This window comes from Xiphias gladius, chromosome 10, assembly GCF_016859285.1.
Source record: "Xiphias gladius isolate SHS-SW01 ecotype Sanya breed wild chromosome 10, ASM1685928v1, whole genome shotgun sequence".
Lineage (NCBI taxonomy): Eukaryota > Metazoa > Chordata > Actinopteri > Istiophoriformes > Xiphiidae > Xiphias > Xiphias gladius.
Genome location: NC_053409.1, coordinates 16,540,577 through 16,568,560, shown reverse-complemented (window position 1 = coordinate 16,568,560; position 27,984 = coordinate 16,540,577). Strand labels below are relative to the sequence as shown.

Below are 27,984 nucleotides of genomic sequence, written 5' to 3'. Positions count from 1 at the left end.
CTTTACAAAAGGAGCATTGTGTATGTGGTTTACAACATTTCTAAATATTTCTACATCAACCATTTATTAAAAATAACAGGCTTGAAAAGTCCTTCTTTGAACATTGTATACGTACACTCATAATAACAAGAGATTACACTAGTGTGTGTCTGAATTTTCCTTACATGGTACAGTTGATGCAATAAGCTAGTATTGTTCGTTGTCGTGTATGAACATTTGAACAGATATGGTGTTTACAAGACAGGTTTGTATCCTTTAAGCACATTGATATTGTCTACTAAATCCAAGGAGAAATGTTTGTCACTGAAAAAAAAAAAGAGCTCTGTCTTTGACAGACGCTCTTTAAGCGTCTGTCTAAATATATAGACCAGTCAGTTTGTCAGGTAAAGAAAGACCAGTTGACAGACTTATCTTGATGATTTTGCACATTGCTAACAATCCCACGCTATAACTGTCAGTGATGATGCAACATAACAAGGATTCATTAAATTGACCCAAAACTGTTCCCTTGTTTTGATCGTCCGGTAGTAAATATTTTTCAGTGAGGACTAAAACGAGCACTGCAAGTTCGTATTGATGTTTTAATCTACATGGTACAGAAAAATTAAAAAAAATCCAAACTAATACTATTTTTATCCACTTTTTCTTTTTAGCCTGACGTCTTAAAAAGGGGGGAAAAAAAACAATGTAAGCAAAGCACAAAAATCAGTTAGCAGACTTAAAGACAAATTCTAGCAGCTATAGTATTTGTATTAATGCAGTGCCTTGTATAGCATGTTTTTTTTTAAGCATTAATTGCATCTGTGGCCGCAGGTTAATGCTTGAGACTGAAAGTAACTTTGTTGCTCCCAATTACGATGAGGATTAGTTGCCATGGAGACAGCTGCCTCCATGTTCCACAGTGACATAAAACTAATTTACTGAGCATTAGCTTGATGTAAAAATTTCATTTCAAAATTAGGCATCACATCCCCACTCACACTGGTATACATTTATCACGAAATTTACTAGAGATCTGGTCAGTGTTACATTACTTTTGGAGACATTTACCATTTTTCCACATCTGGCCTACCATATCTGTAATATCAGGGACTTGCATCTTCTGTTGCATTTTTTCTGAGTGATGAAAAAATTTACAGGCTGTACTTACTGAGAAAAAAACATCTACAAAAGTAATTGGGTGAATAAGTAAAGAAGGCTACGTGTGTTTGATTTAATTTGTGCTTCTAACTCTATTTTTTAACATCTGTAGATAATATCTAAACATAACTGAACAGACCATGACAATACAATTAGATTTTCTAATAATACCTGTTGGATATTACTGTAGGTATTCGACAATAAGACCATTCATTTGAAAGGGGCTAACTTAGATTAACACAAAATTTAATTATAAAGTCATCATTCATTGTGTTTAATTGAATTAGCAATGCAGAAAGCATTTTCATGGGATTTTAAGTGCGTACTAAAGGAAGTTTAATGACAGTGTCCTGTTCTCTGTTTCTTGTCAGTGGAACTGTTTAGAAACATACTATAAACACTAATGATGAGTGTCCATACTATGTTTCATCCACAAATAAGACCTTAAATGAGCTCTAGCGTCCTGGGTCTTAGGGCTGCCTGACCTGAAAATAGTCCCAGTACTTTCTAAATGTTTTAACATTCACCATCTCTGTTCAGCCGCATAATTAAACAACACTGACCTAAATTGCTTGGCAACTATCTGGTACATTTTTAAGATGGTCCAGATCAACCCAAATCTTAAGCCCCATTTAGTCTCCATTCTCTCTGCATTACAAGTGAGGGTGTCGTCTGAGGAGAAACACGGAAACAAACTTAAGATTAAAAAAAAAAGTTCCTTTGATTCTTGGTTTAGAGCGCAGGTCTGTTGTTTCTGTTTTTAACTAAAGAGCTGTTGTACACAAAAGCTTCTTCTCAAACTTCAGTCCCAGTCTTTCCCTCTGATTCTGAATTATAGTACTCCATAGGTCAAAGTCTAGTATCACAACTTCAACACCCTCAGGGGCCCAAACTGAACCCAAAAGCCAAGTGCGAGGGAGAAAGAGAAAGAGGGGGAGACATAGAGAGAGAGCACGTGTGTCTGCAAAGCATGGCCTCACTCAGGGGTCCAGAGATCCAGAAAAAGCGGGATGTGTGCGTCTTTGTCTTTGTAAGCGTATGCTCATCAGAAAGTGCAGGCATAGACAATGCCCACTACCACTATGTTTCCAATAGTGGCAACGATGGCGATCCAGAGCCAGATGGCGTCGCTGGACATGGACTGCGACTCATCCTGCTGGCCGTGTACCGAGGCGGCCGAGGCAGCGGCGTGGACGCTAGCCGAGGAGTTGAAGAGTGAGTGTTCGCCGCTGTAGTCGTCATTGGGCGAGGAGTCCATGAAGGCTCCCGTCATAACTGGGATCTATGAGGGAACAGTTAAGAAAATGGTGAAAGGTTAGAATATATTTCAGTTTTGTCACCTGTGGAAATCCTGTGTGTTTGAAGAGGAGAGTTTAAGGAGAGAAGATGACACATTTCACATGAGGTTGTGCTTTTCCAGTCACTGGCTACTAGAGCCTTAGACACTGAGGTAGATTTAAGTGTGACTACACGACGGCCCACAAAAAATTAAGGATTCAGTATTTTTCCATCAGAATTTCATTCCCCACTGTGAGGAGAGGCCATTGAAACCAAGTTCATGTTGGGAAATAAAATGGTGTAACTTTTTTTCATGGGTCTGTAGTTCCCTATTAATTTTCTACAATGTTTCCTGGAAAACACTATGCTGTTTTAAATTTTTATAGCAGCTGAGGAACTTCCTTGAAAGAACTGCTCAATTTAAACAAAACCTGCAGAAAACATATTTTAACAGGTAACTAAATGAATAAAGTAAGTACAACTTTAGAGACTCCCTTTTGGTGTTTATGGGAGGGAGCTTTGACTTAGAATCAAAGAGAGTATTTCTTAAGATCCTGGACTATAGCCCTACAGGCCACTGAAAAAACATACTCTTTCATGGATGGCAATGTTTGTGTGTCGGTCAGTCAACCACTTTGGTTTGGACTGAAATATCTCAAGAACTGCTGGACAGTGTACCATTTTTACAGACATTTATGGCACCCAGATGACGACTCCCAATGAATTTAGTGATCCCCTAACCTTTTTTCTTGCACCACAATGAAGTTGACATTTGTGGTTTTGAGTGAAATCTCTCAACAGCTGTTGAATGAATTGCCAAGAAGTTTGGTGCACTCATTACAATTCCTCAGGATGAATTGTAATAACTTTGGTGATCCCTTAACTTCATATATTACCATGCCTAACTAAGATATCTGCTCAACATCAATATGTTAGCATGTTCATTGTGAGTATGTTAGCATGTTAGTTATTAGTATTAAGCATGGCTGTAGACTGTTCATCTTTTTTAATTCAAGTGAGTGCCCTAATGTTTTCAATGACTTTGCACTTTTTGACATTGTTTTGTTTTGCTGGAAAAAGGAATAATCATTTAATCTTGATACAAACAAACCACTATACATGAGTGAAGAATCTCAGTCATCCAGGTCATGGTATTTCTAAGTGCTATACAGAGGCAACCAGACTGTCACCTCTCATCCGAGGTGAAAACGTCTGAGGGCAAACTGAGGGTGAACGTCTTCAAGAACTTCAAGCAAGTCCATTTGCCTCCATATAGCACTTCGAAAAAACACTTCAAAGTTCCATTAACGCAAACCTCCAATCAAAATCTTGCCTTTCCTGACAATCATAGCACGCCAGATATGTTCCTGTTGGCCATGCATTAGCAAGTTTGACTGCTATATTAAAGGAAAATGTGAGGTAACCGCATCACGACATCATTAGTAAATGGTTACAAGGTTTCCCACACAGACATGCAGGGTCCCACTCCGTCTCACACACCACTGAGCGTGTGTGTGTGTGTGTCTGTGCATTGTTCGTGTATTTAGGAAGTAGTGCTCGATTAACATGGAATGAATATTTCAGATGTGGCAAGTGAAAATGATTTATTGCTTTGGACAATCAGAGCCCTGTGAAGGTTAGCCATTAGAGCAGAAGCGACCGAATGCTTTCATGTGTGTGTGTTTGTTTGTGTGTGTTTTTTACGTGCATCTCCATAGCGGGGGTATATAACTGAGAAATGCACGAGAGACCCGTACCACGTACTCGGACTGGAAAACAGGCCCTGCTTAGGATAGCTGAAAACAATGCTAAAAATACCTCAGAGAAATGTTGAGCACTCACATACACGGAAATTCTCTCTTGCTTGCTCATTTCCTCACCTTCACTCCCTCTCCCACTCTCTCTCTCATGTACACACAGGCTAATGCAAAAAGATGTTAACACACACACACAATTCAGGTCTTCCCTCACACAGGGGAAAACATTGTTTAGACACATTATTCTGCTCTTTGCTCACTTGGCCCCTGGTGGTGAATAATGACATGACACATCCTGTGGAGCGCCTGCTGTTCACATGATTATGATGGAGGCAGACAGGCATGCATGAAGTCCACCAACCTGGGTCTCCCTGCCCCCCACTCAGTCACTGCAACTGCTGATTCCTCCTGCTACAGCAGCTCATATGAATCTTTTCTCCATTTTACATTTCTTTTTTCTGTTATGAGCAGATTCATATCAGAAGGTTATATGCCAACACATGTCAGTGCTAGGCGATTGGAAATCAGCATCAAATGAAATGATGAAAACATCTACACAGTGACTCCGAACCATCAATTTATTTAAATGGACCCCAGTTGGATTTTCCTGAGGTCCAAATACTTGAAAAATTTTTTTTTAAAAATGGTCACCATCTTCCAACTCAACCAGAGATATAAACATCTCAAAACATTTAACAATTCAAGAACAATGAAAACTTGAAAGTACATCACTCCCAAAGACTGGGAGTCAATAATATACCAAACACTGTATATCAAGTACATAAATATATCTCAAATCTATCAATGATATCCAAAATTGCTGTAAGTTACCTGAAAGGATGCCTACTTTAATACTCTACATGACCCAAAAAAAACATATTTTACCAGAAAGTCTCCAGATATATGCATCATATATTTTTCCATTAACATAGGCTACATTAACATAGACGCGTGTTATTGTCTATATGGACAGCTATCGAAAAGAAGCTATACCAAATATAAATCTAAATTTACAAAATCTAAATTTTCAAGAAACTTTATTTCATACTTTTGGTTTCCAGTTCATAAACATACTCCTGGAGATAAATGTTGAGAACAGCTTTTGACAGCTAGAGTAAAAACATACATACTGTACATCACAATGAAAAAAATACCATGCCGTACAATATTTTAACATTATCATCTCTGACAGAGGGAAGCCCTGAAATCTTAAAACACATTTATGTGAAGTAACCTTTAAAAAAGATGCAAAAATTTCTCTTCGAAGTTTTAAATGTATAGATTTCTCTCGATTGTCAAGTAGATTTCATTTATAGAGCTCGGGACAGGAGACAAACTTCTTTCTTTGCATTGTAATGTTTAAAACTAATTTCATATAAAACTTGCTAATTTTGGCATCTACTTGTCACTTTGAAGGAGTTCTTCTGACCTCTATACATGCTGCTGATTTGATTTCTTACTTTTTAAAATCAGACCACTCTGTCATCTCCAGACACCAGTGTTGCAAACCTCATGCCGTATTCAAAGCTGCATCTTGCCTAATCTAACGTTCAGTCGGACGATAACTGAAGCTCTCAACCCTGTCTGCATTCTTTATATTTATGTTTTATTTATAAGTAACTCATTGTCCAAAGGAGTGAGCTGTTTGCATTAATGAGGAAGTGTACTGAATAAAATGAAGTGGATACTGGATAGTGTGCAAAAATATTCCAGTACTAAGCCTGAATCTAAATATTTGATTGCCCAGGTTTACTATTTTTGGCAGAGATGGTGTGACTATGTATATACTGTACAGGTGTTTCGATTACATGTCAGTATATCATCATTTTTCCTGGGATGCTCCTCTATCCATTCATCCAAGCCCACAATTCCCATGTGGCTCATGCACTTGAGGTTAGCGCAGCAGGCGGTTGAGCACTAATGGAACAGAGGGAAATAGAGACTTCCAGAAGGAGCGTCCCAAAGCACCTAAACACTTATGTGGGCAATGAAGGTCATCCCCTTAGCATTAGTGCCAGGAAACCTTTACTTGCTGACAAATATGGATGAGTGAGAACCAAAGTTTCCTGGAAACTGTAAACATTCGCCTCCCTAAACTACTGGCTAAATGGGTTCAAAAACCACTTCCAGGCAAACAGCTTTGTACTAAATTTCAGTAAGTGGGTTAGAATTGATCTTCCTGACCACTAAAAGTATCCCACTTGCAAAGATGGAAGTTGTTTATTAGTTAAGTTAAACTGGTTCACACTTAAGGGTCACATTATGGTATCATCATTCTTTTTGTAATGCAGAAAAATAACAAGCAGAAACATTATGGCCAAAACATTTGTGTTCCTCTTTCAATAAAGACACTGCAAACGTGACCTTTTTTTACTCTGAATGTGAACCAATTGGCTGTTGAATTGCAGATTTTGCCCGTTTTAATTGCACCAAGTAAACAAGCGCAAGTGTGGTGATTCTTTATCTTTGCATTAAATAACACATTTAAGATAACTTATATTTTATGCCACTATCCAAAATTTTGGAAACAGACTATACCAGTGTCTTGTGATCAGTTGTTGTAACTGATTAGTGGATCAAGTAGAGAAAATGATAAAACTAGCATATTCCACAGACAATCTCCAGCCAGATAAACAAAATAAAAGCACTTATGGGACTACATCTAGTTTAAAAATGCCATTTTGATGTGAGAGCAGCTTGTGTCCAAGTTCTTTTCACTTGGCAAACAACAAATCTGCACATCACAGCCATCATCTGGTAAGGAGTGGGAAAGACAGCTAACCAAATCATTATTATTTGACAATTAACATAATGTAACAGCATTTAACATGAGTGATCACAGAGAAATTTAATAGACAGAAAGTTGTGTTCTTAACTCTTCAAAAGCTCAGTTTTCCCCATATACAATGAAAAACCAGGCTGGTGTTTTTGTATTTGTACAAACTAGAGACTAGTTCGGAAAAGCTCAATTTTTGGTGGATGAGGGGCTGAAATGAAGAAAAAGATATGCTACAAATTTAATTGGCTTAGTGTGGATTTACTTTGAGATATTACCAATTTCTGTAAATGTTGGCAGACTCACAATCCCCATAAAGGATGATGGTAAAGGATAAAATTATTGAATAAACTGATTATGAAAGCTTTAGAGAAATATTCAAAAGGGAAGTTTTAGGAAAAGAGGGCTGGTTAAAATTAAAGCTATTGAGAGTGAGGTCTGTGGATTATTCAAAGCAACAGGACATTGTTTTGGAAAGAGATGTAGCCACTGAATTTTTCAAGTGTAATTTTTCAGTCGTCTGAACAGCACAAAATTACAGTCCACTCCACTGTACTGATGTGGTGGTAGAAGTGCAACTATCTGTGTGGCTAGATGGCTGGATTATTTTACCACACATAACTGAAGTTTGGTCTTAAATCTCTAGGATTTTAAGATCTTAAATGAAGAGAGAAATTAAAACGAGATTGGGGTACAACAGGAGCAACTGGAAAACAACTTCCCTCCAATAACCAACAGCAGAGGGATCTCCTGAGTCGCACATTCCACGCCTTCCTGGCTCTGAGCGATGGCTATACCTATGCAACACTCCACTCAGCAAAACCCCAATCTATGGCAGACGATACAGTGAGGATCCTTTCACTGCACGACTCCACCTGCTCTGCTCTCACAGCTTTGATTTATTTGTCCCAGCTGTTCCTACAGCTCTGCCATCCTACACGGATGATCGCAGTAATTGCGAAATAGAATGGACTGTAATTGCCTCCTGTGGGATGTCGCCACCAGTAAGTGCTCAGTGAGATGGCTTTTGAACAAATAAGCACAACCCAAAGAGATGTGTTTGGATAGTTTAGAAACCAAAACATATATCTAACCACAAAAGCACTCAAGCATGGCTGTTAAGACTAAATTAGACTGAACAAGTTGGTTTTCTGCACCCGGGGACAATGTGAGGTCAGTCTCAAATCTAAGTCTATACTTGTGAAGAACAAACTTCAAGGTGTACTCCAGAAAACAAAGTGTATTAGAGTAAACAGGCACAGAGGTGGACCCCTGCGATGTGAAGAACAGACTTTGTGCTTGATATTGCACGCACAGCTGTTGATCTGCTGTCATAACCAGGCCTGTGCTACTGACTATGGTACTGCCTGGACAGCTGTTGCTCTCAGAATGAATTTTGGGCCTTTCCTCCACATGATGTCATCCTCGGTTTTGCAGGATTTCTATCTGACTATTGTTTTGAACACACAAGACTGCACTTTAAGAAAGAATGTTGTATCTAACAACTTTTGATATGGAAAAAAAAAAACCCTAACTTTCTGGAAAAAGAGTTTTGGTATATTTGAAAGAGAAGCTTTTTAACGACAATACTAGCCTTTTCTCTCTCTCTGGGGCAGGTCAGAAAGTTTTGTAGCTTGCAGCACTATACATTGGTGTTAATACCTTACAATTTAGCCATATTAGTTTCATCAACTATGCTGTCCAGAGTCCTCTCTTTAAGGATTTCAGTGGTATCACAAGCTGGGAAATAAACTGTGGCTCATGCATGTTGGAAAACATATTTGAAACTTTCTTTTTTTTTTTTAAACCATATATTGCAATGGCATGGCTTTCTTTGAATTACGCCCTTTTTCCTTACTAGTTTTGATGCAATACCATCACAGACTCAAAAAACAAGCTTGAGTGACAAAAACGGTACATTTCTATGACTATCAAACTCGTCTGTGTATAGTCTGTGAGCCGTGAAAATATTTAACTCCACACTTCAGCCTCAAAAATTAATAGGCCTGTTATTTTGACTAGGCAGACATTTTGACTTGTCAAAGCAAAGGTGATACTGACAACAGTAATAATTGCTCTGTTCTAGTCAAGCGTCCCAGTTAGCCATGGCACTGAGCCAGTGAGTGAGCATGCATTATACCAGGAACCTGAAAACAAGGCAGCTAAATGGAATTCAGCCATCATTAATTTCACCTGAAAATGTCAGGAGAAGATCCTGTCCAGGCAGGCCTTTGTCTGCATGCTGAAAGCAGTACACATCGGACCATCCTGAAGCAGCTACAGAAACACACACACGATGTCACTGCACACAGATGCGACCTGTTGTTGTTCTGATGGGCTCCCTGGCCTGTCACTGCCTCAGTACTCAATCACCACCATGCTGCCGCGGGGGGTGTCACCATATAGATTAAAACATCAAAACAAACTTGCAGTGCTAATTTATTCCCCATTGAAAAATATTTACTACCCGACGATCAAAACAAGGGGACAGTTTTTGGTCAATTACTGAATCCTTGTTATGTTGCATCATCACTGACAGGTGTAGCGTGGGCTTGTTAGCAGAGAGTAGTCTACATACCATGAACACTGCTTTGTTCTTTCCATTGTGGGAATTTTAGAGGTAACTAGATAGAGCATAAATCTTACACTCATTATTCAGAAACTCAAATGAAATAGTATGACAGTAAATAGGGCACTATATATAGAAATACTGTAACTAGGGAGTGGTTTCAGACACAGTCATACACCATACAATGCTTTCCTATTGCTGGGATCTTTGAGCTCTCAGCTGAAATAGTGCACAAAGTGATTCTCTTTTGGTAGACAAAATGCAAAAAAAGTTAGTTCACACTCATTACATTAAAACTCCGTCCCATTTTTGTTTAGTTACGGTCCTGTGAAAAGTTACCTCGCCTCAAATTTCCCAGAGGGAGAATAAAAAATGTAATTCATGACATAACAGATCAGGGAAATAGAATGGGGTTACACTTTTGAAAAAAATCAGGGGATTAATCTCTGATGTGTAATGGCCAGCAGAAAAAAAGTAGCTACTTCTTCTGTACAATAGCAGCCACTAGTGAAAACAATAGATCTGGCCTGTGCCATACTATACTATACCATATTGATCTAGTCATGCCTTAAATCTGGGGGGAGATTTACAGAGGTTTTAAAGATGCTTGTTCACCCGCACAAAAGCGGTGAGGCCTCTAGTTTCAGGCCTGATTCCTGCTGGCCAGATTTACAGCTGTGCTTTCATTGATTTTCCCTGTCTCAGCAGACCAGCAGCATGTTTCAATAAATCTTACAACTCAATTGAACAAGTGTAGCCCAAGTGATCCTCACTTGACACCCTGGTCAATATATCAGCTCAATGGAAATTCTGCAGAGAAGGAGAAAGTTTATTATACTTCTTTGATATCATGAATGATGCATTTTTTTCAGGGCTGTACCTGACCTCAGTGTGATAGATTTTTCAACATTATTTGCACTCATACCAACACAAAAAAAGGGAATAAAGAATAAAGGCTTGAAAAAACATTTCTTTAAAACATGACAAGTGGTGGAAATAATACATGTTCACATCCGGGACTGTTACTCACTGATATATGCTGCTACTGTAATTAGCAGCTGTGTGATAATTTGAAATATGCGATGAAACTAAATTCATCAACTATGAAACATTAAAATCCACCGGAAACAAAATAGTGAGTTCTCATTCCTGCCAGATAAGACCTCAGATGCAGTGTCAAGTGATCACATGGACAAGAATTTTAATTAATGAGAAAAAGTGAAAGAGGCTCTCTCTCTCTTTCTCTCTCCCTCCCTCTGTGTGTGTGTGTGTGTGTGTGTGTGTGTGTGTGTGTGTGTGTGTGTGTGTGTGTGACACATCTGGGCAACTCTAAAATGTTCTTTTGTCCCAGTGTCTGATTTCTGATACATGTAAGTGTATGTATGAGTCTGCAGTGCTTTGGTCTGTGGCTCCCCAAGCTGCAAAGACTCAGTTCACACAGGAATAAAGGATGAAATCCTAAAACTACACATGACAACTGTCATGTTCATTCCACTGACAGAGGATGGGGAATAAGTGGAGCTGGAAAGTTAAAAGACTATTACATCCTGACGAGAATTCTTGATTTTATTCCTTAATCTACCAGAAAATGCATTGACTGCAACCCACTGCTCCCCAAAACAAGGAATTAAGAAACTCAGATCCAAGATTATGGAAGGATTGTATAATACATTGATACACTTTATTTTAGTATATTTGAACTTAATGAATTAACCATTAATTTTTTACATTTCAAGATACTTTTCAACATTTACAGAAAAATGCTTTTTTCACCAAAGCCAAGGGTTGTTTATTATTCATATGAGCAGCTTTTTTAAATATGTATAAACTGGATTATGTGCAGCATGTGTTTTATGGTACAGTTTACACCAATGAACACATCATGCTATAGCAACGGAGATTTCTTGCTGTGCAAGGTCACACACATTGCAGAGCTTCCTCATGTATTTTACATTGTGAGCAATTTCAATTAAAACACACCCAGTGGAGTCACATTTCACTTCCTCCATGCAGGCTGCGTGTTACAGTATGATGGGCTACAGTGGAGGTTTTTTGATCGAGCTCCCCCTTGTGCCAAGACACAGACAAACAGTCACATAGGCGAAGAGCAAACAGATTTTGTTCATGGCAGACATTTTGACTTATTATGGCTGGCAGGAAAAGCACAGGTATGACTAATATCATCAACTATATTTGTAACTATGTTGTATTTAGATGTCCTACTAAACCATGCTAGTGAGGCAGCGTACACAGTACCTGGAACTGGAACACCTAGCAATAATTTATCAAATAAGGTTAATAATTACATCAGCATTAATTAATTTGGCATGTTATGGCAGTTTCTTCTCCCATAACATGCCATGACAAAGGTCTGTTCTCTGTGGAGAGCCTCTCACTGTGGCTGATGGTCACCATGGAGATTCAGCTCACCTGTGCTGGTTACCCATTACACTATATCATCATGTGGCAGTCAGCCTGTCTCTGTTTGTCTCCCCCTGGCTTTCATCTTTTTTTTTTTGGGTTGCATTTGGTTTGTTTGCTATATGTGTTTTTTCTTTTGCTTATTTTCTCCGAGTTAAGTAAAATGCATTTGTTTTAAGTTATAACTGATTAAAGGTCTCTGCTCTTTGACCTACCTCCAGCTTAGCTGTGACAAATTGTGTTGGATTTAAAAAAGCCGGCTGCATTAAAAAGCATATGAACCAATTCTAACAGTAGAGGTCACAAAATCAAACCAACAACTTGAAAAAAAAGGTCTAACCCGCCTTTTGTCGGGCTGTTAATGTTTAATGTCACCTTAAGTCCTTACTATTGTGTGTTCAGACTTCTAAAAATTAAGTTAAGAAAAGTAAACTTCTTTTTGTGAAGTGCTGGCTTGCAGGCCAACATCAAAGTATAGAGGGGAGAGATGCACACTGATAACTCAGATGTAACCTTTTGATATTCTATACATTCTTTAGATTATACAGAAGTGAAAATAAAAATATTGCAACAGCGGTTAGAGAGTGAGATTTTCCCCTTTTTTAGACTGCTAAGGAAAACTTCCCATAGATGCGCATAATTTCACTGCTTTACATTGGAAATATTGAGGGAAGACTTGATGGAGCAGAGATTGTCAACTGGTAAAAATACAAAATAACAGTGTGTTATAAAGACAAAATGGCATGTTAAAATATATAAACAGTATCTAATCATGTACCTTTGCACCAGAAGAAATCAAATCGCTGTCATAATCAAACCTAATAGGGAGGTACAGTGTCTGGGGAGCTTTTCACAAGTTGTGTAAGATAACTGCCTTAGTGAAAGGGAAAAAAATCACAACCCTCTCAGTGTATCTGTTACTGGCGTCAGCTGCCCCTACGGCTCCATCCATGCCTGCTCATTCACTGTGCAATACAGGGAAATTTCAGGCATAGAGATGGAAGCCCCTAATTGAATCTCCACTCGTGTAAGACTTGGTTCAGGGTGAGGTACTGGGGGGGTGGCCCTGCTTTGCACCCACTCTTAAAATACCGAGCAAGCAGAAAGACCCCAATCCACTTTGATCTGTAAAGTGCAAAGCAGATGGCAATAAAATGAAGAAATGTCGATGCCGCTCTCTACGAGATGATGAGTAGCTTTTCCTCAGGGCCACTCTAGCTATGTGATTCATAGAGTCGCTCTGTCCTGCTCATGTGTATACATCCTTTCAACTACTGACATTTCTAAATAATCATTTGTAGAGATAATGATTGTGACAAATTGTGACATCGTGCAAATCGCTCCCATGGTCAGCCACTCTGGAAATTAATAGATAAATGAATAACTACATCTCTTGTTTTTGCTATTAAACGACCACTTTTTTAGAATTTTAATTCTAAATCCCTGTTGTCATTGGCCAACATCTGTGGATAACCATTTTTTCAAACATACAATTTTCACCTCCAATCTGATGTCTCTTGTAGAGTAGAAAAATATTTTTAACATCATCAAAAGTGAGTTTCAGCACAGAAGGATGCTTCCTGCTTGAGGGGACTAATCCACTGTCACAGTTAAAGAAGCAAAGGCTGAATATATCCAGCAGCGGTTTATGATGCTAAAATTGTCGTGTGCTCGACTGAATATTTTCAGCATCTCATTGAGGTGCATTTCCTTTGGCTTTGTATTGGTGAAGACGAAAGCTGTTGTTTGAAGGTTCCAGTTGGATTAAACTCTGTTACAGTGGCAAGAAAAGTAAGTCACTTTGGAATTACCTGCATTTATGTATAAATTTGCCTTAAAATGTGATCAGATTTTCATCTAAATTAAAATTATGAAAAAACACAATCTATTTAACTAAAAACACACAAATCATTGTATTGTTTATGTCCATATTGAATACATTATTCAAACATGCTCAGTGTAATTTGGAAAACGTTTGTGAACCCCTCAGCTAAGGACATCAACAAAAGCTAATTTGAGTCAGGAGTTAGTAAAACTGGAGTCCAGTCAATGAAACCATAATTGAGGTGTGCACCGACCTAACCCTGGCTCCAAAGGCGCAACACAGAATAAAAATGTAAAACAAAACACCCGGAGCAACAGCTAAAGCCATAAAGGAATCATTGGAGCTAGTTAACATCTGTTCATTAGTTTAACATACACAAATTATGATGCCTGTTGACATAGATCATGGTGTCAATGGCAGGACATCATTGAGAAAGCCACTGCTCTCCAAAACAAAACATCACAGCGTGCCTGAAGTTTGGCAAAGAGCACTTTGACACTCCACAACGATACTGGGAAAATGTTTTGTAGACTGATAAACTAACGGTGAATTGTTTGGGAATAACATACAGGGATACGTATGGCGTAAAAAGGGCACTGCATACCAACATGAAAACATCACACAATGAAAAGCCTGGACAGCTCATCATCACTGAGGGGGAAAATGAATTCCCAGGTTTATCAAGGTGTCTTACAGGATAATGTCAGGGTGGCCTTCTGCCAGCTGAAGCTCAGTGGAAGATGGGTGATGCAACAGGACAATGACACTAAACATGGTTGTAAATCTACTACAGAATGACTTCAGACAAAGAAACTCCATCTTTTGGAGTGACTAAGTCAGAGCCCAGACCTTAACCCAACGCTTTGGAATGACCTCAAGAGAATTGTTCAGTTGTTTTTAATTGTTATTAAATCCAAGGGTTCCCTTACTTTTCCCACCAGCACTATGAAGGTTTAATGGGTGTGTTCAATAAAGACACAAAATATTATAATACTTTGTGTGTTATTAGCTTAAGCACATTGTCTTTGTCTATACTTGTGACTTAGATGAAGATCAGATCACATCTCATGAACAATTAACTCAAAACTAGGTAATTCCAAATGGTCCCCATACTTTTGTCTTCCCACTGTAATGTCAACACAATGCTGGTAGAGAGCTCAAAGTAAAATTTATGTATGTCTTGTTCTTGCTGTTTAAAGTATATCACAATTCAGAGGGAATAGCATCAGCAGTATCAACAAGGAACATTGCAGCCCACCTTGACTTCAACCCCCTTGAAATTCACCTCATGTCAGTTCTCTCACTTCAAAAACCTAGGAGGCTGAGAAGAGATCTGTGCGCCCCTCCATGTCTAACCAAGCATCCGGATCTTGTTTTAGTCTCAGATGCCAGACCTCCCTTTGCCATCTACCGTCTCTATTAGCTCTCTCTGCTCTGCCCTCGTCATCGATGGTCTCAAATCTTTTCCCCCCTGGCTCCCCAAGGCTGCAATGCTCACTCATCTCATGTAGGCTGAAAAGTCATCCTCCTCAAGAAGTAAAGTATAACACCTCACGCCCTGTCTCCCTTCTGAATCATATGTAGTATCATATCTTCTCACGGTATTTGCTCTCAAACTCACTTTTAAGGTCTTCATTTAATTTCTTTTGCTGTCATGTTGCTGTAAGTAGCAGACAGTGGTCACCATATAGAGGCTCTACATTTCCCTCTTGCAGCTTCCTATGGCATGCATTTAATATGTATGATGACGGTGCTAAAGTAAGTTTAAATCACTGTGTGTGACAGCATCTGCTACATCTTCATCAGCTTATTTCTGTTTTTTTCTGTGTAATTTCTATTCACATATCTCTGCTGTTCTCATTAATGTCCTGTCTCATTAGCTGTGGAATAGAGAAATTAAAGTGATATGTATTCCATGCACACCATGATATATTTACATTGACAGGATTTGACAGATGCTCCTAACCACAGCAGCCTTTATTGCAATGTCTGACTGTAAGATAACTCTACTGGGAAATGTGACTGAAAGGTAGCAGGAGTTATTCATGAACGATAGCCAAAAGGAAGGAATGTCTCTCCCTTGCACATCCCAAAAAGCAGTATGCATGTACTGAAAGTAAACATGCACACAAGATTGCAGGCATACATACTGTGTAGAGACATAATTGATGTGCTTGTAGTTCTGCTTGTTGCATAGTATTTGACATAGTTTATTAGAGATATAGTTTGACAACTTTCTTAATAAGTTCCAAAAACACAACCTTAAGTCAAATGCTCAGCGCCAGAATGTATCATCAGGATAGATAGTACTGTAGGTTTGTTATTAATGAAAGCCCCACCTCACTTTTCTGATCAGCCAAACACTGCAATCTTTCTTGTTGTATACTGTGTGTCAGTCTGCTCTGAAACCCTCAGCTAGTGCTGCAGACCCCTCTGTGCCACCAGTCTTCCTGTCAAATATAAATTAAGCATTACACGTTTCAATTCCTCAGAGTCTCCTTCCCCCCATTGTTTGTTTTTTAACTCTATTTTTACATATAAAAGCGTCTTACAATTATTTTTCCCTTGTTCTGTTCCTCTCTTGTGTAATAGCCTACCTGCTGCCGTCACAAACTGGCAATCTCATGGAGAAACGTGATTAATTACCCCCTCTGTTGAAGCTAAAGAAGTTGTCCAGAAGCTGTATCCCACTTCCATACTAATTCTAAGCGGGTTTTGAGTATGTACTCTGTTCATAATAGAAAAGAGACAAAATTAAGTATACTTGAAAGTAAGTATGCACACAAAGAACTGCTTGTCTCAGTGCAATGCACAAAGGAATTGGAGGAGGCAGTGGTGGTGCAATAGCTCTCTTAGAAAACAAAAATTAGTCATAAATCTTTGAAAATATTTGTCTTTTGAAATTTAGCAGTTTGTCTGTCAGTGCACATATTACATCTTTTCCTGTTGGTACACAACAAAAACTACATTGATATCTTGTATACTAACTTTAACTGTTTTGTTACACTTCAAACTAACTTAGGTACATTTACCTGTTTTGTCTGGTTCAGTTGGCCCAGTGAGACAGCCGTCAGTCAAACTCTGGTGCCGACCGATATAACCTAACTACGTAACTCTAGCGATGTTTTTTTGTGGTGTGAAACCAAAGCAGACCAACCAAAGAATTTTGTGATTGTAGACAGGTGATTTTAGGATGAATTCTTAATCAATCAATTCTCTTTGTGAACATCATAAATATACAAATAAGGGCCAGTTTGATTTTCCATACGTGTGGATAACAGTTGCCAAAACTGTTCAATGAGTGAGGTACTTGCAAGTCTGTATGAAGTCATATTAACACCTCTCGGTTTGTTTGTAATAAGCCAGTGTAAATGAGATGGATCAGCACTACAAGGCAACAATGTATGATTCCCCCCCGCCCCAGTATATACAGTAGTACATTCTGCATATCAATAGTATGTAGTGTTTATTTGCGACACAGACACTTTATCCAGTTTAATATATTGTGCGTTGTAGTTAAAAAGAACTAAAAAGCTTGAGGATATGTAGGATATGTATAAGAATATGTTTTGTGTATTTCTACATTCAGTACTACATGAAAACACCTATGAAACCGTGACTGACAAGTATTTACCACATCCTCCACGGTTTTCATGTTTTTGTTGAAGCCACGATGGACTGCCAATCACATAACCCAACTGCTGTAAAATTAAACTGGTGTGTCACTGCCTATACCGTACTACCATACAGTATATACCGCTGCAGGTTGGCATCAGCATTTATGAATGGTTGCTGTGTGCACTGCCCCCGTGGGTGGGGGTCGGTGGGTGGGGGGTGTTATGAATTTGTCACGCGTGTGCCATGTTGGCCTAGTTACAGAACAGTGTTTTCAGATACAGTTCAGGAGTGGTCCCTCACTCTGTATGTCCTCGGTCTTGAATTAATGATTCACATAGTATGCTTTTGTGCCCATGCATTTGTGTAACTGTGCATTTATGGCATGAGGCATCCAGGAAACACATCTTTCTTTGTCAGTTAATGAATAATTTGACGTGTAGAATGTACATGTACACAACAGCCAAATCACATGTGAATTATTCCATTGTGAAGAAAAATTCCCAATTCATTTATACACACAAACACACCCTTTTGCACTTAAAGAGTTGTATTTATTGTTTTGGGCTTTCTGTCCATAAATCACTGCTATAAAAAGTGTTTCACACTCTGAGATGGATATATATCAAGAGTTGGCCATTAGAACGTGGAGCCTTGCCTGTTCATGTGTGTGTTTGTGTGCAAGCTGGGAGCATCGCATAAAAGCGAACATGACTTTCAGGTGTGAAATTAATCAATTACAGCATGTTCAAAGTCTTTGATTAGTAATTGCAGCAATAAACAATATTATTGCTTCTGAATGATGCAAGCGTTTGAATGTTTTTTTACAAATGGGTGGGTAAATTGTAATCCTTCACAGCATTGACCCTTTAAAGGCTGTGTAATACTTACAGAATAGCTGTAAGCCCAAATGGATATGCGACGTACATACTGCATACTGAAAAGATTGTTGTGTTGCACCCCAGGTTCCAACATGGAGAAGCTCAATACTCATTTGGACATTTTTACCGTAAGAAAATGCCTGAAATTGTGATGAAAAAGGTAATGTGGTGTTTCCTGCTGCTCTGAAAATAGCTCAGGGGCAGAACAGTGAAAACACAACAGCAACAGAGAGACCATAGATCCAGTGAGATTGGTGTATGCTTGGGACTAAATCTTTGGTGAATACAACATCGGGGTGTTTGGCTTAAATACATCACAGCATCAGCAAAGACAAGCTTTATGCTTTTGCTGTGAATTGATTCACAACTCCTTGTAGAGGTCATAAAAAATTCATAATTTTAAGAAAAATCAAAGTTGGTGTACTTCTCCACCACTCATGCATACCAGTGGGCATTCCAAATGATTTCCATACGTAACACAACTGACTGTACTGTAAGTGCCTGATTCATCATCTGGGCATTAAAGTTGGATGCACCCGAAATGAGAAGGTCACAGTCAGATTTGCTTCATATAAGACATCATAAGAGCTGTGGAGCATTAACTGAGGCTTGGCTAGTACTGTCCGACAAAAATAGCTGCGATAAAGCTGATGATGTAAAATGTCAACGAGCTACTTGCAGACAACATCAGCAACGCATTGTAGTTGAGCACAGAGGAGGGATGTAATTTACCTTTTTGCAAAGTACACCAGCAAGGAACTCGAAATTAGTCCATTTGTAGCCTAAATTATCAGAGGGCATATGAGACACATGAACTATGAGACTGAGATACAGTAACTGATTTCTAATGGGAAGAGTACCACATAATCCAGGATAATGAGATGCTGTATTGATAGTCATCAGATTGTTCTTGAGCTGTGGCTACATACTGAGACTGTCACTGACACCTTAAATGCTGCCCTGGACTCTAATCTAAAGACAGACATTTGTTTTAGGGCAACAGTATTTCTTGTGCAGGGAAGTTAGATTATGTGCAATAACCTCAGGTTCTTTGCAGATTGAATAAGAGGTGAGGGAGCGGGAAGGAAAGACCCGTCCGTATGCTATGTCATTTGCGTCAGGGCAGCTTTCTTTGAACACACCCAAGGTTGGACTCAAAGAGTAAGGCCCAGTGACACAGATCAAATCAAAAACCGGTTTTGCTTTTGGTATTATTATTATTATAGAGGCCTTGTGGTTGAGGCAAGTGACTGGGGTTTTAAAGGTCGAAAAAGGTGAAAACAGACATCGATTGTGGAAAAACTGCACCAGAAATTCAGTTGTCCAAAAATGGAAAACAATTAAACCCCTTTTAAAAATATGTCTGGAAGATTTGCGTTCACACCAACACAAAATCATTCTTTCTTCACTATTTCTGTTTGTACTCACAGGGGTAATTTACTGAAATTGCACCCAGGGATGAAAACATTTTGACATCTCCTGGCAAACTGGAAAAGCAGCACTGGAGACTCACTACATAACACATTTGTATAGTTTTATTACTTTGTGTTTAGCATGCTAACGATTCCAAAAATGCATAATGATCCCAATAAATTACAGCAGCTGGGATGATGTCTAACTATAATTATAATTAATCTCTGCTTCCTCCTGGTTAGTGTGTATCAGCTGGCGCCATTCAGCATTTTGCTAGCATTCACCAAAGCAAAGGAGCCACCCACTGTTTAACTCTTCATTATTTCCAGTTGTGTTTCCTTTTCATCAAAAGAACTGCTCATGAGCTGAATTCAGATTTGCATTTTATGTGTGCTTTAATGGCAGAAATGTCATTATGGAGCTTATTTTTATGACGGACAGATTGAGGCAATAGTCATCAAAGTTTTACCCTGAATCATACATTAATTTTATTCTGAGACATATCAATACAAAGGATGAAGCTGCTTTGAAATTATCCCGGGAGGGGTGAACAATAGATTATTTATGTAGAAATACATAATTCATGCCTGCTGAATATCACAGGCATAGTAATATAGGAAGCATCATGCAGTTAGGTGGTTTAGGTCTATCAGGGAAAGATGTTATTACTTTATACTTGGCTGTCACAGTCCATTAAGTCTCCCTTTCAGTCTCCCCAGGAATTCTTTCAATATGCAATATCACATTTCAGGTGTAAAATAGCTGTGAGATGTTTGTGTTTAAAGTACAAACATGTTATAAGATAAGATAGCACGGAGAGACTGGGAAATTATGAATAGTAACGTGGCAGATGGCATATTTATTTTCACCGATCCCTGTCACCAACCAGTTCTTGCCTGTTCACCAAGCCCCACCTCCCTCAGGTACACCTGTGAAGCTATCGATTCTCGCACAGCCAACAGGCAGTTACAGTGATAATGGTGGCACATTCACTGTCAAAATTCTTAGTACACCCTAATATTTGAAAGCATGAGGTCCTTGATTTCAGACAGAAGTAGACAAAAACAACTTCTCATTTCTAGCAGGTGAATCTCAGTTTTCTCGTTTAACATGATAACTTACGCTAGCAGATTTTATCAGCTATAGCTGGGTAGCTGAGTAAGACAATGCAGCTCCGTGAGCTGGTTGGAAGCGTTATTTTCACCTGAATTTTTAGCTAGCACTACCATCTGGCCCATTTTACAAACCCTGCAAATATGCACTTTCTGGCACATTGTGCAAAGAGACTAAAGCTAAAGCTGCATGTCCCAGGCAAAACATTAGCATCCTCAACAGTTGATGATGCAGAAGACATCGAACTAAAAAAATAGCATTGTTCTTGTATTGCAGTGTAGAGCTAGTGAATCCTAGTGTTAATAAGTATAAGGAAAAATGTAAAATTAGACCCTTATTTCCTTCAGACAACCTGGTTTAGCTTAAAGTACCTGGACAAGCAAGACAGATATTGCTCATATTTGTTGCCAGAGAAAAGGCTTTGAGGATAGGACTAACCGATGTGTTTGCTCACCGTAATGCTATCTCAGATAATGGGTTTGGCTGTATAATTTCCCCAGATCCAATAAGAAGCAGGACAGAGCCACTAATCTCAGCGTTAACTCTGATACAATAGTATCCAGGCCTGGCTCCTGCACAATGGAGAAAGCCTTCACAGTTGTTACACTTTTTGTAACATAACCTGTAACCGCACAAAATAATGCATATGAAATGCCCCCATAGTTGGAACAAAAGGTGGGCTACTGCTGTAGGTAGTAAGGTAGTTAGCTGGACATGCTAACCTTTGTTGCTTAATTTAGAGAGGACAAACACTGTTTGTACAATTCCTTACATTTTTGCGCTTGTATTTTTTTGTGTTGGAGTGGGTTAAAAAAAACACCCTCCAAAGATAAATCTGAAGCTTGATGAACCTGCTGTGCCTTGTTATGGTTGCTAAGCACAATTGGGAAATTGCTGTTCGGAGGAAGGGTTTAGCCAATAGTCAGCTGATTACAAGACTGGCACCTGCTTCAACAGTGATCAGAGCCAATAACGGAGACCTGCAATTTCCTGTTTGTTATTCAATTGTTCTCACCGAGAGCATAAAGATTTCACACTTGAACAGGATGAGACTGAACCTGTGGCTGCTCATTTAACATGAGCACCTGCAGCAGCAGCAGCACTTTCCACCATCAGCGACAGCTGGAAAACATAAACCATTTTTTTTAAATGAGTCTTTGTTTGATTATCTGTCAGCCTAAGCAAAACCTCCTGCCAAAATAGAGCACATTGTGTTTGTCTGAACTCTCCTGCCTCGTGAGTGTTCTACGTTCTCACTACTTCAATTGAGAGTGACCTATGAAGTGGCCCTGCTATGAGGAGCCACACCTCTCCTTAAACCAAGCAGTGAAAATCATCTATTTATAGATATGTGTCAAGCAGGGTTACATCTTCATGCCTGTATGTTTTCCTCATTAACAGGGTCTCCTTTTTAATGTTGCTTTCTCCCCCTTTGCAGCTTATAAATGTCTTTGAATGCTCCAGCTGACCATGTGAAATCAAAAATTTGTGTTGTACATGAGACACACTCAAAAAAGTAATTTGCAGTCACTGTGGTTTGACTGTTGTTTTGTCAATTTTTGTTCAATTTATCTGCATTTGAAAGACTAAACATTCAGGTACAGCAAAGTATTAAAGGCAGTGGAATGAAAAGGCTTCAGGTCCTCAAATAGCTCTTCTTGGAAAGCTGCTAAAAATAGAAATACGACCTGCAAAGAGAGATTCACCGGCTTTTCTGTTTCTATTTAAGCATTGATTTTTTTTTCAGCTGTGCATACACCTTCTAATTGATTTGTGGTGATTGTTATTTTTCAGTCTGTTTAGAGAATTGGTCATAAAAGTGGAAGAAGACTGAAAAATGGGGCTGTTGCAAGTTTTCACTACCTCAAGACTGAATCTTTCATATAAAACCAATTGCTAAAAAAAAGCAGACAAAAGAGCAGAAGGGAAATGAACTCCTTGAGATGAAAAGGCTGGTGTGCCATTATTATACTCTTCAAATAAGCCTCCACTATAGAGACCATGAGATTTTTTCTTTTTTTAAAAGGGACAGTTTGAGCGTGAAGAATGCACAGTGAGATAACATGATTATGTAATTGAATTTTTTATACAATTGAGAACAAAGATGGTCTTGATATAGGACTTGTGGTGGTTGTTATTTTGAAAACTGTTTAATAGGAAAATAATCTCATCTGTGAACTATTCAACTTGCATTTCCATATCTAGCTTCATATCATGGGGAGACATACAAGTCTCCTCGCTGCATCTCCAGCCAGTCTTTCTCTGATCTTATGTCACTTATATCCCAGTAAATTTGGTCCAGTTGTTTTATTTTTACCTTTATTATTAAAGTAGCTGTAATTATTCTGCACATTACAAATAAGTGCTGGTTGTCTTTTGCATGGCAGTGTGTGGAGCTGACCGCATTAAGACAATTCAATTAAACAAATCTACTAACTTTAAATCATCTACTCTGATTGTATTGACTTTCTGGCACTTGTTGTATTGTCCTATCATTTGGCACCAAAGTAAACCCAAGTGTATCTGCCAGTCCTGTCTGCTCCTGATGCGGGGGTCCTGGTGCTGCGGATAAATACAGATGGCTCTGTTTGTGTTGTAGCTGTCAACCTCTCCATCCATCCTCATTCTTTCACTCTTGCCTGTACTCCCTAACATGAGAGGAGATGGACAGCCCTGTCAGGTAGAATGACTCAGAGCCACAGCTTCGCTGAATAAGTAATTGAGTAATGAGAAATGCTGATGGCCTGTCATGAAAAGACAAACCATTTGAAGTAAGAATATGGAAAAAGACCTCTAGTTTCTCATTTGATTCAGCCGTCCAGACATGAAAGTAATGGAAAGAAAATTAAATAAACACAGAGAGCTGTGTCAACCTTCCTTCTGTGCCTTTTTCTCACACATGGGATCAATGTTGCCTATTGTAGGCTACATTTTTTTTTTTAAATCGTTCTACGCATACATGCATACACACGTGTCCATGCAAATATGAGTGAAAGGCCAAGGCCATTGGATCACTTTGTACTGGATAGACACAGCCTTAAGGGTTTTGCTGCCCTGTGTGGCAGAACTGTCAGCTGAAGCAAATTTGAGACTGGCAAAATGCCCAGATTCGCTCTGGAGCTTGACCTTAACATCAGTTTGTGACCGAGGAACACATTGGCTTTTCAAATGCTTCAACATCTGCCATTTTAGTCATTTCCACAGCCACAGCCTGCGCAAGGTACAAAGATGTACACAATGTGATTAACAATCAGTTGTCAGTCTGACAAAACAAATTCATAAGTGAGTGCAAGTTTAATATAAATCTTAGTATCCATATCTAAAGAGCTGAGGGAAGTGTCTAAAACATTTCAAATTCAGTGTATTTGAAAAGATAAAGAACAAATTGCTTCATTGCCTGCAGCTTAGTATTCAGAGGCTTCATTGTGATTGTCAACTATTAATCCATGTTTTGCGAAGCTTGAGGATGCCACCACTTTCAGCCTAATGAAGTATGCCCTTTTTCATTTCAAACCAGTGAGGCATCCATGGCAAATGCAAATCATTCACAAAACACAAAAGTGCACACATTGTTCTGCATAGAGCTATTTAGAATTTTTCCATGATATTCTACAAAACAATTTCAACAAAAAGAACAGTGACATATGCAGTGAAACAATGGCCGATTGGCTTATCAGTCTGAACTGGTACTGGAATCTGTAGGCTGGTACAAGTGTAAAGCATGTTGTTGTCTTGCAGGATGTATTTTTGTGTTTTTGTGTTAAAGCTAAGCTTGAATTCTGAATATATATATAATATGATATACTAGAAAACTAGTGCCAGCTCCTCTGAGTTGGAGTTCTTTAAAAACTTTCTCTGTCTTTCGGAGAGAACAGTTATGGCAGCATCAGTCATCTTTTAGAGACAAAGTGATGGTGAAGGTCCAATGATTTGCAGGCAGCAGGGCTGCACTAAGATGGATGGGCAAGAAATAATCCATTGTGCGGTCAGTCTTCAAAACTCCAGGGACATTTGCCTGACTTCATTCACATTCACCATTACAGAGTGAGTCAGGGTATTGGAATGAATTTCTCCTCCATTAAATTGGACATTACCTCTCTGAAGGGGCTGCATTCTTGTGGAAAAGGTACGTGGATCCCCGAAAAAGGTGGACTGGAAGAGCAGGAGTGAATAAATATAAGGTGATGGGATAATGGGGAACTGGAAGGAAACCATAGCCTTATTTAAGACAAGTTAGGAATCCTTGCGCTAAATAGCTGCTCCACAAAAACTATTATTATTCTGCTACAAGCGGTCGGCTTCAGTTAAACATTTTGTTACTGGTCGCAACCACTATACTGGCACAGTTGCATAGCAGTTACAGTTTAACATTGTTACATCCACCAAGTCTTTTCTAGCATTCAGACATTTCAGTCATTCTGTTCATTCACTGTAAGGGTTAACTGTTAGGTCAAATCATGGAAATGTCCATCTGTTTCCCACACCCAAAGGTAATATCTTCAGTTATCCCGTTTTGACGGATCAACAGTCCACATCACAAAAATGTTCTGTTCCCTATCATAGGAGACTAAGACATCCAGAAAAGGTTCATAATTGATAAGCTGGAGAAAAATCATTTTTGCTGAAAAATTACTCAAATGATTAATCAGCAACAGTTCTGAAATTATATTAATTTTCTGTCATTCCCCTAATCAATTAACTGTTTCGACCCGAAATGTTACGTGTGTTTACTAGATTAATTACTGTGTTGTAGTTTCCTATAGAGACTTCATGATGTTTCTGATTGGTTATACTTGAGTGACATTGTAACTAACTTCACAGTCTATACGTGTGTGAATTTAGTTTCCTTGTTACTGCAGTAAGTCATTCTTACAGTGCCTTTGGTCTAACTCTGAGCCTTTGGTATCGTAGTCTTTCTGAGTCATAATAACTGTCATCAAATTTTGTTGTCCAGTACCGTTTTCACTCTTCCACAATTGCTTCCAGAAAAACTTGAAAGGCCAGTCGCAGTCTTGCTGCACAGCTGTGCACTTAAAACACACAGCGAGGGCAGAAGAAGCTTCCAACATACTGTCTGCACCAAGGTCCCCACTGCTCCAGCTTAGTGGTTTCAAACACCGTGGTATTCAACCAGTGGTGAATATGAGCAACTGACTCCCCACAGCAGCCCCGGTAGGCTGGCAGTACTCTGCCTCCTTTGCTGTGCTTTGTCATTTGCTGTAAGTCTGGCTCCTGTACACTGCTACACAACCAAAGTTTTTAGAAACACAACATTACATCCTTGAAGACATCGTGTGAGGTAAACTGTTAGACTATTTTTTTTTATTATTCCATTTAAAGTTTACACAATGAGAGTGAGAAATGCTGTCTGATTTGAGGTTAGGTTTCATGCTCTGTCATTGCTCCACCTCTCTTTCAATCAGGCTACATTGAACAAAAATGTATTCTCAGTTTGCTCCATGCTCCAATGCATTTCTATTTAGGGCTCCTGGATTTAAAAAGATTTGGGAGCATTTGGCTCATTCTGGCCCGCAGAACAGCCACTGGCCGCAAAGATAATGCTTTGGACCCTTTTTAAAAGCAGTTGCGCACAAAAAGGCAAAGTGGATGGCACCAGACAAACCATAAGCAGCCAGACACAGAGAGGGGAGGGCAGAGTAACACAGCTCCTAATGAAAACAAACCACGTGTCTAAAACAGATGCACAATAACATACGTTCTCTATAAAGCCAAAATCAATTGGGTGTAAACGTCAAATGTATCACTATGGAAACCGTCACAACTGAATATTTGCATAAGGAACACAATATGCCACAAGGTCCTGGTCCGTTTAAACTGGTGCGATGTATCCAACTAAAATAGACAAAAATAAACAATAGTATTAAATGCAAAATGTGCACTGAAGTTTAAAGTTTAACCGATATTTATATGGTTTTTGTCAATCTCAGTTCTTTGTTCTAGATTCTGGCACAAAATTACACAAAAGTACAGTATGTCCGAGTCAGACCTGATGATCTACAAAAAAATACTCAAGCCTAAGTCTCTATGTGCTATGTTTTTTTTTCCTCCTGCTCTCTCTCTCTCTCTCTCTCTCAACCCCACCGGTCGAGGCAGACGGCCACCCACCCTGAACCCGGCTCTACTCGAGGTTTCTACCTAGGGTAGAAGGACGTTTTTCCTTTCCACTGTCGCCTGGTGCTCGCTCATGGTAGGAACAGTTGAGTCTCTGCAGACAATATTATAAAGAGTGCGGTCTAGACCTGCTCTGTACGAAAAGTTCCCTGAGAGAACTTCTGTCATGATTTGGTGCTAAATAAATAAAACTGACTTGACTTAATGAAGTTTGAAAGGACAACTACATCGACACTGTTCACTAAAAGAGTACTACAATAATATTACTGTGAGTACAGCAATGTGCCAAAAAGGCAGTTTGAGTCCGTTAAGTTACAGTATGGGAATACGCATTGGTTTTTCCAGCTAGGAAAACAGAAAAGATGATGCCGTTTTTCATGATCAATAGCGTTCAGTCGTTCTTAAAACCCTTAAATTGAACCAAGCGCCACATGAACTTGTTGACCGGCCACGCCCATGGAATCAATGGGCAAAATGTATATTGCTAAAAAAAAAAAAAAAAAAAAAGTTCGGGCGAGCCGAGGATCTGTGGGGAAACTGGAGGAAAATCACTCACCTGCGCGGCCATGAATGACAGATCCATACTGTTGCTCCGTCCAAGCCGTTCAATGAAAGATGCGAACGCGTGTGGGTTTTTCTCTCATTCCCCGAACGAGCATTTGCCTTGTTCTTTTTTTTTTGGTTTTGTTTTGTTTTGTTTTTTCTTTTTCTTTTTATTACTCGGCATGCAGTGCGGTATGCAAGTTGGCGGACTTCACGTGAGGAGCATGTCGAAGGACGAAGAATCGGGGAGCAGGAGGGGGAGAGAATGAAGGGGAACACACAAAGGGCATGAAGCAGAAGCGGCGCAGACGGAGAAACGACGGAGATGTGGACGCGAGACGGTGCGAGAGCGAGAGAGAGAGAGAGAGAGAGGGAGGGAGGGAGAGAGAGGGAGGGAGAGAGAGAGGGAGGGAGCGAGAGAGAGAGAGAGAGGAGAGAGAGGGAGGGAGGCAGTGGCGGAGGCTGTGGAGCCGGACGGTCACATATGACGAAGGAGGTGCAAGTCACTCTCTCTCCCTCAC

General features: G+C 39.3%; 1 protein-coding gene across 1 annotated transcript; it reads right to left on the bottom strand.

Annotated features, from left to right (window-relative positions):
• LOC120795571 (uncharacterized protein C14orf132) lies at positions 1 to 27,738 on the bottom strand. The gene is made up of 2 exons (XM_040137578.1): positions 27,477 to 27,738; positions 1 to 2,422 (listed from the first exon to the last, which is right to left on the bottom strand). The coding sequence occupies exons 1-2, from the start codon at positions 27,501 to 27,503 to the stop codon at positions 2,186 to 2,188; spliced, it is 264 nt and encodes an 87-aa protein (XP_039993512.1). The 5' UTR covers positions 27,504 to 27,738; the 3' UTR covers positions 1 to 2,185.
• Positions 27,739 to 27,984: the final 246 nt, after the last annotated feature.